The 12,134-nt window shown below is 56.4% G+C and overlaps 2 protein-coding genes across 8 annotated transcripts; one reads left to right on the top strand and one right to left on the bottom strand.

Moving 5' to 3' along the window:
* hal (histidine ammonia-lyase) lies at positions 1 to 10,425 on the bottom strand. Of its 5 annotated transcripts, none has more exons than XM_049722397.1 (21): positions 9,565 to 10,425; positions 4,778 to 5,071; positions 4,498 to 4,558; positions 4,372 to 4,399; positions 4,229 to 4,303; positions 4,089 to 4,161; positions 3,953 to 4,019; positions 3,809 to 3,846; positions 3,577 to 3,702; positions 3,261 to 3,400; positions 3,107 to 3,154; positions 2,614 to 2,761; positions 2,456 to 2,551; positions 2,303 to 2,361; positions 1,871 to 1,951; positions 1,726 to 1,791; positions 1,485 to 1,650; positions 1,266 to 1,400; positions 1,027 to 1,135; positions 853 to 922; positions 1 to 721 (listed from the first exon to the last, which is right to left on the bottom strand). In XM_049722397.1, exons 2-21 carry the CDS (start codon positions 5,022 to 5,024, stop codon positions 590 to 592), a joined length of 1,965 nt encoding a protein of 654 aa, XP_049578354.1. In that variant the 5' UTR covers positions 5,025 to 5,071; positions 9,565 to 10,425; the 3' UTR covers positions 1 to 589. The 5 variants fall into 5 exon arrangements, with proteins under 5 accessions (XP_049578354.1, XP_049578353.1, XP_049578352.1 ...); XM_049722396.2 differs by lacking the exon at positions 9,565 to 10,425 and adding an exon at positions 7,825 to 8,212; XM_049722395.1 differs by lacking the exon at positions 9,565 to 10,425 and adding an exon at positions 6,348 to 6,494.
* On the top strand, positions 6,274 to 11,985 carry LOC125970299 (ETS domain-containing protein Elk-3). Of its 3 annotated transcripts, XM_049722463.2 has the most exons (5): positions 6,279 to 6,422; positions 8,278 to 8,510; positions 8,628 to 9,356; positions 10,423 to 10,545; positions 11,434 to 11,985. In XM_049722463.2, exons 2-5 carry the CDS (start codon positions 8,304 to 8,306, stop codon positions 11,524 to 11,526), a joined length of 1,152 nt encoding a protein of 383 aa, XP_049578420.1. In that variant the 5' UTR covers positions 6,279 to 6,422; positions 8,278 to 8,303; the 3' UTR covers positions 11,527 to 11,985. The 3 variants fall into 3 exon arrangements, with proteins under 3 accessions (XP_049578418.1, XP_049578420.1, XP_049578417.1); XM_049722461.2 differs by having other exon boundaries at positions 6,274 to 6,422; positions 8,282 to 9,356; XM_049722460.2 differs by having other exon boundaries at positions 8,278 to 9,356.
* Positions 11,986 to 12,134: the final 149 nt, after the last annotated feature.

Here is a 12,134-nt window from a genome sequence, read left to right as displayed (position 1 = left end):
TTATTTTCAAAGTTGTATTTGCTGGCTACATACAGTCATGATCCCCGATGTGTCATTTCATACAACCGCATTTGAAATATCAGAGTGGAAGGACAGCAAAGTACAATGGCTGAGGTAGATGTGAGGCCACACTAACTGAACGCGAATAGCCACGTCGTCACCCAAGATTAGGAGCAAACGGCGGCGGCGAGGAGACTTTAGCACGCCAGACAGCGAGCCGCCAAAATGCCGCTCACGTGACGACAACGCTGGCTGAATTTGGAATTGTCGACCAGTGAAAACGAGAGCAAATGCGCTCGACTAGAAACCCGAAAGCGCCTCTTCATTTCCGTCCAGCAAAACCAGACGACCAACGTCACCACGTGCGCGCTCCGAGTCCCGACGCCATTTGAATTTTCCTCCATTGCCATCACGCTATAACGTGGATGGGAAGAAAACAAAGGCTTTGGTGCTACCATCAGACGGACGGCGGAGGTGAGTAAAAGTAAGCGGACAGACAGCTTGTGACAAAGGCCAGAGGAAAAGCGGGACGCCCAAAACAAGACCACCCTGCATTAAGGCTCAATTAGGAGCCAGTGGTCGGCGCCCTTCATTCGTGGCGACAGCGCTTCCTGGGCGACGGAGGCGACTCCAGCGAGAAAGCGGTCGGAGAGACGGGACGGGATTCCGGGATGTACTCCGTCTGATATTTGTCGATGTAAGGCTTGGCCACGTTCCACACCTGCCAGGATTTGACAAAAGAGGTCAACGGGTGGGCGGGCGGCCGTCCGTCCGTCGGCCGGATGGGCGGGCGGCCGTCCGGACAGACAGACAGACAGAGAGACAGACAGACGCCGGCAACGGCGCACTCGCCTTCTGGTCCAGCAGGAGACGATGCACGGCCTCGATGTCCGGGGACATGAATCGGTCCTTAATCCAGGGCCTGCGAGGCACGCAAAAGTGGAGCAGTGGCTAAATATTAACGGGCCTCCGGCTCCCTTCCAGCGTGGCCGTCGTACCTTGGCCCCCCCGGTGTGTTTGACTTACTTGACCACGCTGCGCACCAGGTCGTAGACCTTTTCCAGCGGCGTGGTGGTGCGCAGCGGGCGGAGGAACTCGATGCCCTGGCAGGCCGCCAACAGCTCAATGGCCAGAACTGAGCGAGCGCAGAGCACAGCAGATGCCGCCGCCGCCGCCGCCGTTTTGGGAGCGAGCACAGTGACACAACGTGTCTAGTGTCACACTTCCGAGCCATCCGGCTTCACCTCCGCTCGATGTTTCCCTACCTTGCTCCACGTGCTCTACCACCCTCAGGGCCTTGCGGGCCGCCCAGCCCCCCATGGAGACGTGGTCCTCGGTGGCGGCGCTAGTTGACAAGGAGTCCACAGAGGAAGGATGGCACAAAGCTTTATTCTCTGAAACTGGACACGGAAAATTAGGGAGGAGGTCGAGCTCAACGGGCGCGGGTGAAGGCACGTGGGGGGGCCCCCAGCCAAAAAACCCACCCAAAGCGGCAGCCGTGCAATGCGCGATCATGAAGCCCGAGTTGAGCCCCCCCTCGTTGACCAGGAAGGCCGGCAGCTCGCTCAGCGACGGGTTGCACAACCTCTCGATCCTCCTCTCGCTGATGGAGGCCAGCTCGTGGATCCCGATGGCCAGAAAGTCCAGAGCCTGTTAGCGAGGCCAAGGTTGAAGGGAGCGAGCGGACAAACATTGGCTCTTTGAAGTCGTTAGCTTGCAACCTACCTTGGCCGGGTACTCGCCGTGGAAGTTGCCGCCCGAGATGGTCTCCCCTCTTTCGGCAAACACCATCTCGTACAGCCAATAGGAAAAAGTCACGGCGGACGGAGCATACTCCCTCCGCGAGGCTCATTTCTCTAGACAAGGATACGGGGTTGTCCGTGGCGCTGTTGATTTCGGTGTTGATGATGTTCAAGACAAACTGGATAGTGTCGTTGGCAATGCCGTGGACCTTGGAGCGGATGGGGAACAAAAAGCAGGGCGATGGAAGGAAGAACGCAGGCAAACGACAGCGGTTGGCGGCTCCCTAGCGATCCGTGGCGGTATTGCAGGCGGTAGGTCGGCCAAATTGGAAAATCATTTCAAAATGAAATCGATTTATTCATTAGACTTGATTCATCTTCTGGCTGATTTGTGAAATGATGTAGCTGAGATCCCCAAAATAGACATGCGGATGCAAATAAATAGCTCGTCTATCCTCCTTCGGTGCAAAATCAAATCAAAGCAGTGGTCGCTTCGTCCCTTGGACAAAAGCCCTGCTGGAAAAGATGAGCCCCGTTGGGCCAATGGGACGGCGCTTTACCTGAGGACAGCAACGCATGGTGTAAGCGTCCTGGACTCTGTCGCAGAAGCGGTGGCTCTCTGGACGGGCACAAAAGGCATTTTCAAAGCAGGCAGGGCGCATGGATCTGCTGCTGCTGCTGCTGCTGCTGCTTCTTCAGCTTCCGCCACCCACCGGCAATCTCGGACGGATGATGATCAGAGTCCAGCAGTGAGCGGAAGCGCAGGGCCACCTCCGTTTGTCCCGGGTGGGGCCTCAGCGAGTGAATGTCTGCGCAAACAACCCACCTTGACACTCGGTTAACCTGCTGAGGCAGGCGGGCGCTGTCTCACCGCTGTCAAAGGCCTTGGTGGTTCCCTTCAGCACCTCCAAGGTGAGCGCAGCGATGATGTCGGCCTGGCGGGCCACGGCCTGGGCCCGCTCCACGGCCTCCGCCCCGAGCGAGGTGATCATCTGGGTGCCGTTGATCAGAGCCAGGCCCTGCCGGGAGGTTGAGGAACACGCGCGCTGCGTCGGAAGGATGCCACGGACAGCGAGCGGCCCGTCCGCCTGACCGACCGCCCGCCCGCCCGCCCGCCTGAGCCCGCTTTTGACAATCTTAGGGACTGAACTTTCAACGTCCGTTGCAGACTCTGTACTGTGACCAGGCCCCCACAAAAGCCATCAAACGGAAGAGTAGATTATCTCCTCTTATCCCCCTCCCCCCCTAATTTGGAGTCAACTTCTCAGTCGGGACGGATGACGCAATGCGGTCCCGGTGGACTCGGCCGAGGTCCTTGTCTTTGCATGTAAATATCAACGGGAGCGCTTGTTTTGCAACATTACCTCTTTGGGCCTGAGCGATATTGGCTTTAGCCCGTGGGCCTCCAGGACCTGCTCGTAGATAAAAGGAGAGACACGTGAAGGGTCGAGGGTCGTCAAAGGCAAACATGCTTTGCTGCCGGACCTCCGGCCAGAGGAGACAGCGGGGCCGGCTTACGTATTTGGCGTCGGCCCAACCGCTCTTGGGGGACCACATTTTGCCCTCCCCCATCAGCCCCAGGGCCAAGTGAGCGAGCGGCGCCAGGTCTCCGCTGGCGCCCACCGTGCCCTTCTCGGGGACGAAGGAGAGGCAGGAAGCTGCAACGAGAGCCCCGCCCGCCCGCGTCAGCCGACAGCCAATGGCCCGCCCGCGTCAGCCAATGGCCCGCCCGCGTCAGCCGATGGCCCGCCCGCGTCAGCCAACGGCCCGCCCGCGTCAGCCGACAGCCAATCGCCCGCCCGCCCGCCCGCCCAAGTCAAATCAAATGGCTGACCGTTGAAGGCCTGGATCATGGCGTGAAGCGTCTCCAGAGAGATGCCGCTGTGGCCTTTGGCCAGAACGTTGATCCTCAGAGCCAGCAGCATGCGGGTCCTCTCCGGGCTCAGCGGGTTGCCCACCCCTGCGCGACAGCGGCACGTTGCGTTCAACAATTTGGCAGCTCGTCAAACAAAATGCCAACGCACAGCGTGCTTTTGTTTTTGTTCTTTTTTTTTCCGCATGCGTACCTGCCGAGTGCGAGCGCACCAAGTTCTCCTGCAGCTCCCTGCACAAAACAGGGAATCAAGCTAAAAAAACAAAACTTAAACTTGAGCTCGGTCCGCTTTTTGCTCTGGACATTTGAAGGGAAAACTTTTTCTTGTGGTTTTTACTTGAGTTTGCTGACAGGAATGACGGTTCGAGCAAACTTGCCAAAACCGGTGGTGATCCCGTAAACGACTGCGGACAAGAAAGGACAAACGCAAGTGAGCTCGATGTTTTCGTTTGCGTTGACGTGACCTACTGTACCTTTGTTTTCCTTGACGATGGTGTCCAAAAGCTCTCGGGATTGCACAACTTTCCTCTCGGCCTCCGGGGCCAGCTGACAAACACAAGGCGAGAGTCAAAGATCAGCGCTGCGGAGAGAGCCTGTTTGGATGGTTACTCACCGTTATCTTGTAGAGGCCTCTGCCCAAGTTGACCAAGTCGGTCGAGGTCAGGCTGTTGCCATCCAGGCAAATAGACTGCAGAGCAAACAAAAGTCAAAAAAAATGGGGGAGGGGGCAGGCGGGCGGGCGGGCGGGCGACTTACATCTTCAGGTTCTCGGTAAGCCGCTGTGCTATTTGGTTGGCGTCATTCATGTAAGGATAACACATGACACTGTTGAAAGGTTATTCGACGCGTAACAACAACCACAACAACGGCGGCAATGGATACAGATGGGAAACTCCGGGCGCGCACGGGATGAAGTCGGGACACATGGTGTCGCCTTCGATGGCTGCAAGCACAACAACAGCACAGCGTTTTTCCTCGCTTTGGCGAAATCGGCAAACCGTGAAAAAAGTCGCCACACGCACACACGCCGCACACCGACACACGTTTTCAGAACTTTGGGCCACACCGCACGTTCAAAGTCATCGGGATACGGCGGGAGCGACACCGCACCGTGCCTGCGAGCCTGCGTGCGTGCGTGCCTGCGTGCCTGCGTTTTCCTCACCCAGCTCGACGAAGTCATTATCCTCCAGGACGTCGTCGATGGTGTCGTCGGCGTCGAGCAGGCCGAGCCCCTGGCACCTGCGCACCACCAAGCGGGCGTCCTTGAGCGCCGGGATGCCGCCGTTGTCCGGCTTGTTCTTGGTGTAGCGCTTGAGAGCTTCGTGGCCGAGCCAGCGGATGGTGGACGAGCTGTCCCGGCACGGCACCGTCAGCCACTCATCTCGGACGTGGACGGTGAAGCGAGGCATGGCTGGCGCACTGAGTGCCGAAGGGGTCGCAGACCTCCACAAGGTACCTACCGGCGGCACAGCGGACGGGACCAATCAGACGCCTCAGCGGCTGGGCGTGGCCACGCCATTGACACGCCCCTTTCCTCCGTTGTTGCGACATAACAGCAGAAATCCAAACTTTTGGAAAATCGCGCAGGTGTTGTCATTCTATAGCGGGGGTCCATCAGAACGGTGGCCAAGCAAAGTGACTAGCCTGCGGGCTGAGATTGGACGTGAAGTAGCTCAAAAAGGTCAACGTTTCAAAACCTATAGCAAATGAACTGCTTAGGTCTTAAAAGTATGAGGAAATATCCAAAAGCTTGGTTAAAACGTTCAAAATAAGTGATCTAATTCCCATAATCATAAAATTAAAAAAATATATTATTAATGACCTAACTCCTCTTCCTCGTTACTATTACCAATCAAAACACAAAGTACAGAATACGTACTGCATACTCTGTAAAGCGTTAATGACACTCGGGTGCCCCCAAGTGGTCGCGAGAGCCTAAGCAGGTGCTTTGGGCCGCCGTCTCCTCTGTCTGTCTGTCTGTGTCTGTCTGTGTCTGTCTGTGTCTGTCCGTCTGTCTGTCTATCTATCTATCTATCCGTCTATCTATCCATCTATCCATCCATCTATCTATCCATCTATCCATCCTCAAAACGTTTCGCACGACTTGCAGAAATTCGGATGATCGAAGCACTCCCGGAGGCAACGTGACAGACATCAATCATAAGTGCAACAAGACATTATCTTCATTTTTGGCGAATCGGCTTTAAAAGTCCATTTATCAACAACACGCCCAAATGACTGAACGATAACGTAACTCGTGTGCAAGCGTTCGTCTGGGCCCACTGACCTGCTTGGACGACTTTAAAGCAACCAGAGCGGGAAGGGAGCTCATATTGACACGGCTTCCCTGAAGGCACCGTGACGGCGAGCAGAGCAGAGCAGAGCAGAGCGATGATGTCAGTTCAGGGGCCGTCGGATTTTTCACCCCCACCCTCGCTCTCTCTCTCTCTCTCTCTCTCTCTCTCTCTCTCTCTCTGTCGCTCGCCATGTGTGCCGACTGGCGTCCGTCAGCGGGTAAGCAGCAGCAGCAGCAGCAGCAGCAGAGGCAAAGAGGAGGGGAGGAAAAGTGTGTTTACACAGACGGCAGAGCGCCTGGGGAATCGTCGGCGAGAGGAAGTGAGCCGCCGGCTCCGCGTCTGCCTGCTCCGACTTCCTGCTCGAGAAAGAAAAAGCGCAGGATCCGATTTCAGGCCGAGCACAAGCCGTGGAGCAAGCATGGAAAAACAACCCACTTCTCCGGCGGCGTCGCGCTAAAGTTCCTCGGTGGCAGCGGCGGCGGCGGCGAAAGGCCACGGAAGTGATCGCAGGTAAACATTTATCCTCCACTTTTGCATCCGACCAACTTAGTTGCGCCTTGGTTCGGACTCACTCGAGTCGTGGCGTCGAGAAAAGCCAGTGAACGCAGGCAGCACTTTTTCTATCTGAATAGCAGCTTGTCTTCTTTCATTCTTCCGGTGTGCTTCCGAGCAACAGCTTGGGGGGGGGGAAGAAAAAAAGAAAAGAAAAAAAAGACTCATTTAGACTTTTGCACCGCCGGCCTTTGTTTGACTTCTTGACAAACTTCTTCATGGCTAACTTTTGCCACGTACAAACCTTTCAGGTTGTTTTGAGGTTTTCCATTCGAAAAGAGAGCTCTCGAGACAAGCGAGAGTAAGTCACTAGTAACTACCACCTCATTAACTAGTACCCGACTAAATCGATAGCCTAACTAGAGAAAGACGACCAGCGCTTGTCATTTATTTCTACAATATTCGTGTTGATATTTCCACCTTGTGTGCACAATGCGAAGGGTGGAAAACAATCGTATCAAAAGACATTGACATAGTCCTGGTAACATTTGGGATGCCTTCTACTCAAATGTAATGGTCTTCTGCGGTCAGCACTTCCTAAAAATCCAAATTGGAGCGCAGCAAGCCACTAAACGCCTCTTTGGGAAACTAACAGTATTTCAGCAAATTGCTCACTTGTTCCCAAAACCGATGACTGATGTCATCCGGTTTAGAGATCAAGCGGCCAGTCTACCGAGAAGCCCTTTGGACCTAGATTGTACCATTCAAAGCAGTTCACAACAAGGATTTCTAAAATGTCCTTTCTTTCGATTGGCCAGATGTGAGAGCCAAAAGGTATGCGGACAAATGGAAATGAGCAATTGGGACAAAGCCCCCCCCCCCCCCCCCCGTCGCCGGCAAAAATGGCTGCAAAGCCCAAAAGGCGGCAGGCACGCAGCGCAGCTCGCAGGGTGAAAAAAAACACACAAACAAACAAAATCCAACCGCCGAGGCAGAAGATTGGTGACAACGTGGACTTTTTCCACATCCGTCGGAACAAACCAACAGGAAGCGGGCGACGTGCGGTCAGGACCGAGTAATGTCTGCGCCGCGGCCGTCGACTAATCTCATTAAGAGTTTCCGTTGGGCCGACACACTGGGCGGCTTTGTGGGGACGGCGGCCCCGAGCCAGCCGACCGGCCGGCACGCGGCCCGGCTAAAGAATGCCCGCGAGAAGAACGCCCGGCGCGACCGGCCGGGAAGAGAGCAGCCGCTGTTGACTTGATTGAGGTCAACAGCAAAAGGCCTTGAAGTGACACATTTACTGCAGTATTACTACAGCGTGCCGTTTAATATCCCGGCGCCGGCGCCAAAACCAATCAATTCGTGAATCTCAACAATATGGAGCAGCGCCACCTAGGGTGTTTTCAATGATACTCACAAGATTGTCAAGGACAGCCATTCGTCGGCGGGGATCTTCTCCGCCTCTTCTTCTTGCCGCACGCATCTCTTCCGGTGGAGCTCAGTGCTGCCCAGCGTGTTGTGGCCCAATGTGGTACTGCGAGAGGGCGGCGGCGCAGGGAAGCTAGCGCTCGATCTCTTCCCCCCCCCCCTGCCGCGGGATCCCCTCGGCCGGCCCGTTTGTCCTTGAGAGCCGGGAAGTCCTGACTTTGACAGCTTTGTAGTTTGACGCGGCTGCCGCAACTAAATGGAGCCTAAAAGGGGCCAAACCCTTTTTTTCCCCTTCCGCTCCAGGTTGCGAGCGCGCCTCCTCACATCAGATCTGCCTGCTGCAAGGACAAAGAGTCAAATGCGTGCAAATGAAAAGACTGAGAGAGAGAGAGAGAGAAATCATTCTAATGTCACTTCCTCTCTTTGCACATGTGGCTGGCAGCCAGCCAGCCAGCCAGCCAGCCAGTGATGGACAGCGCCATCACCCTGTGGCAGTTCCTGCTGCAGCTGCTGCTGGACCAGAGCCACAAGCACCTGATCTGCTGGACGTCGGCCGACGGCGAGTTCAAGCTGCTCAAGTCCGAGGAGGTGGCCAAGCTGTGGGGGCTGCGCAAGAACAAGACCAACATGAACTACGACAAGCTCAGCCGCGCCCTGCGCTACTACTACGACAAGGTCAACTACGTCCCGGCGCCGTTCTTGCTCACGCCAGCCCAAAGGTGGCCGGCGAGTACTCCGGAGCCAAAGGCCGTCCTGGCTGCGTCAACGCCGTTTGCTTTTTCTTCCCGCCAGAACATCATCAAGAAGGTGATCGGCCAGAAGTTTGTCTACAAGTTTGTCTCCTTCCCCGAGATCCTCAAGATGGACCCGCAGATGGTGGAGATGGGCCTGGCTTCCGGGAGGCTCCCCCCGCGGGAGGGCCAGCCCGCCGAGGCTGACGTGGACCAGGAGGAGGAGGAGGAGGAGGTCGAGGAGGAGGCCGACGAGCGCCGGAGGAGGGCGCGGGCGGCGGCGGCGGCGGCCGCCGCCGCCTTGGGGAGCCGCAACGACTACCTGCGCTCGGGCCTCTACTCCTCCTTCAGCGTGGCCTCGCTGCGCCACCGGCCCGAGCTGCTGCGGGCGCTGCGCCACCAGCCGCGCTCCGTCATCCGCTTCGGCGCCAACGCCGAAGCCTACGTCTCGGCCGCCGCGTCGCCGGGCCGCGAGCGGGAGGATGAGGAGGACCGGGACTTGTCGGAGGCGAGCGCCCAGCCCCTCAACCTCTCGTCCGGCCGCAGGGAGCGAGGCCTCCCGCCGCCGCCTCCTCCTCCGGAAAAGCGGGCCGGCGGCGGAAGCTCCGCCTCCTCGTCCTCCAGTTGTAGCGAAGGAGGAGACGGACTCCCGGCCAAAAGCAAAAAGCCAAAAGCTCTGGACATCTCAGCCCCCTCCCTGCTACTGGCGGCCAGCGACATTGGCTCCATCGCCCTCAACAGTCCGGCGCTGCCGTCCGGATCGCTCACGCCCGCCTTCTTCACGGCGCAGGTGAGCGAGCACCCATCATTTTGACTCCCACCTGAAATGAGCCTTTGCACGCACGTTTTTGGCAGGAGTGCGAGCACTCCTTCCGTTATGGCCGGGAAACGAAACCCAAGCAAAGAAACAACTAGCATACTAGCATTACAAGCTGCCGTTAGCCACGGCTGCTAAGTGGAGCGTTCTGATCACGTTAAATGCTTTTCACCGAGCTTACCTGCGGAGCACAAGTGTGGCAGAAGTCTCGGGTGCTGTCTCGGGCGCTGTCTTCTGAAGTCTCGGGAATCGCCTCGGGTCCTGTCTTCTGAAATGCAAGCCGATGGGTGGAAAGCGCCAGGCCTCTCGAGTCACCGCAACATCAATCGGGTTCCGGCTTTACTCAATGCCTTGGCCACCAGGAGGCAGTATACTACAGTCACGCTCAGCGCAAACCCAGAAGAAGGGTCTTCTTATTGGTCGTGTTTTAGACTCGATTTGGTTTGTTAGTTGGATTGGCTTCAGGTATCGGCGAGCCGTCTTTGTTGCCGAGGCCACATGTTGGACGGATGTCATCAAACGTGTTGCTCCGTTGCCATTTCGTGCCGTCGCATTTTTTGTGGACATTGCCTCGCTGTCAAGCAAAAGCGCCAGCAGGGGGGTGTAGTGGGGGCGGGGCAGGCCCTTAAGTGATGCCATATGCTCCAATAATTGCATTAATAATGCGAGCGGGATGCCTGCAACACTGGCTCGCTTCTCTGAGGTGACACCGACCGGGTGGGCTGGGGGGAGAGCAGAAGACCCAGAGAGAAATTGATTTCATATGTTGCCCCCCCCCCTCGGTCAACAACAACCCCCTCCCCCCCGCTCGCTCTAACGTCACTTCTGTATTCCAGAGGAGAAACCGCAGACTTCCTTCCTGCTCCGCCAGTTTGTTTTTCCAGAGGCCAGAGAAGCTGCTGCTCTGCCCTGCTCTGCTCTGCTCTGCTCTGCTCTGCTCCATTCTGCATTTTCAGCATGTTTTGCATTAGCCCCAAAAGGCCATTGCGTGCGCTCCTCCTGACTCCGCCTCCTCTTTTTCTCGCTGCTCCGTTTGCAGACTCCCTCCGGCCTGCTACTGGCTCACAGTCCGCTCTTGTCCGGCATCCACTTCTGGAGCAGCCTGAGCCCCGTGGCCCCGCTCAGCCCCGCCCGGCTGCAGGGCCACGGCTCCTTGTTTCAGGTGAGTTTGGTTGCAAAAGTGCACACACCCAGTCGAATAGCAGAGTCGCTCGCAAACAACTTTGAAGATGTTTTTGTGTTGCCACATCGGACCGGACCAGCACGCTCGTGCGATTAATCAGCGGGCCCGGCGGGGTGGGGCTCGCTTGGGGTGGGGGGTGTCCGGTTTCAGGACCGTAGCGTCGGAGAGGAAATCCTGGGAAGACTTCCTGTTTGAGCCCAGGGGAGCCAACCGGCCCGAACAGGGCCAACTGGTTTCTGGAGCGGATCCTCGCTCGTCACGCATGCCCCGCCCCGGATATCCCTTTGCCTTTGCTACCTGAGCCTTCACCTCGCCCCCCGGCTGGGCAATTTGTATCAGCTAGCAACGCGTTAGATAAAAGCAATATCATAGCACGAGCACGCCGCGCTGTGCTCAACTGATTTTACTAATGGGCCTGCTTGAAGCAACCCATCGGAGGATGGAAAAATGTTGCTCGTATATTGCGCAATGGCAGGCAAAACCGGCACTAAAACGGTCCTATTGGCAATACCGAGAAGCCACGCCCACCCACCTCCCCTCTGTCCAAAAGAATTCCCAAAAATACCTGTTCACTGTGTGCTTCCACTTCCACGGGCATTGGGGGAAATCTGATTGGACAGAAAGTCAAGGGAAGAAAGAAACTTTTGAATTTGGCTTGTAAACCTGGTGGTGGGTGGGTGGGTGGGGGGGACAGAGACGAACAGGAAGAGACACAAATAACAGGAAGCCTGTGCTGTGACAATGTGGCGGTTCCTCAGCGGAAAGGCAGCCTTTCACAGAGCTTCCTTCCTTCTGCTGACCCCAACTGTGGGCCTGCCCGCCCGTCCGTCCGTCCGTCCGCCCACCCACCTTTCTCTTCCTCCGCAGTTCCCCAGCCTAATCAACGGACACATGCCTCTCTCCCTGCCAAGCCTGGAAGGAACACCCTCCTCTTCGCCCCCCAGTACCCGCAAATCGTGAGGGATGCGGGCGGCCCCGTCGGTCGTCATTCTGCTCAACATCCTCTTGAGACTGTTTTGTGACCTCATTGGGTTTTGTCGTGGGTTTTTTTTTGCACTTGGGTTGCTTGAGGTTGCAGTGGTGAAAGCACTCAGTTAAAAAAATAAAATAAAAAAAATGCTAGCTAGCTAGCTAGCTAGCCATAACGCTAGCTGCTAAAGGCGGGGCAGGGCAGGGCAGGGCGGGCGAGCCGGATGCTCCTGCGCTCGTCCTTCTATGTATATGCAACGTATGCACTCTGCTTCTCAAATCGTACCGGCTGTGCCTTCATTTTGTGTGCTAGCCTGCCAACTTCAAATGAATGAAAAGCCTTTTTTTAGTACTTCCTCTTTTTTTTATACTGGACGTGATATGCAGTCTGTATCTTTTTGTATTGTGAAGAATGTCATCTATTTTCAATAAAGTAAGCATTGAATGCTCCGACGCTTTGTTTTCTGTTCTCCAATATAAGAAGGAAAGCAAAGTGCAAACTGTCACAAAGTGATTGGAGCAGGGCGACCGAATGCAGCTTGGACCAAGGTTGGCAAACAAAGACACAGACGGGACGGGACGGGACGGGACAGAGACTC

The sequence above is a fragment of the Syngnathus scovelli genome, chromosome 6 (genome assembly GCF_024217435.2).
Source record: "Syngnathus scovelli strain Florida chromosome 6, RoL_Ssco_1.2, whole genome shotgun sequence".
NCBI classification, from domain to species: Eukaryota; Metazoa; Chordata; class Actinopteri; order Syngnathiformes; family Syngnathidae; genus Syngnathus; species Syngnathus scovelli.
This window is presented reverse-complemented; position numbering and strand designations above follow the sequence as displayed.

Coding starts and splice junctions, on each gene's coding strand:
- hal (XM_049722397.1), bottom strand. CDS start 5,024: ATGCCTCGCTTCACCGTCCACGTCCGAGATGAGTGGCTGACGGTGCCG. Junction 4,304..4,371: donor CTTACCGAGAACCTGAAGAT/GTAAGTCGCCCG, acceptor TTTGCTCTGCAG/TCTATTTGCCTGGATGGCAA. Junction 923..1,026: donor CTGGTGCGCAGCGTGGTCAA/GTAAGTCAAACA, acceptor CGTGCCTCGCAG/GCCCTGGATTAAGGACCGAT.
- LOC125970299 (XM_049722461.2), top strand. CDS start 8,304: ATGGACAGCGCCATCACCCTGTGGCAGTTCCTGCTGCAGCTGCTGCTG. Junction 9,357..10,422: donor CCGCCTTCTTCACGGCGCAG/GTGAGCGAGCAC, acceptor CTCCGTTTGCAG/ACTCCCTCCGGCCTGCTACT. Junction 10,546..11,433: donor GCCACGGCTCCTTGTTTCAG/GTGAGTTTGGTT, acceptor CTTCCTCCGCAG/TTCCCCAGCCTAATCAACGG.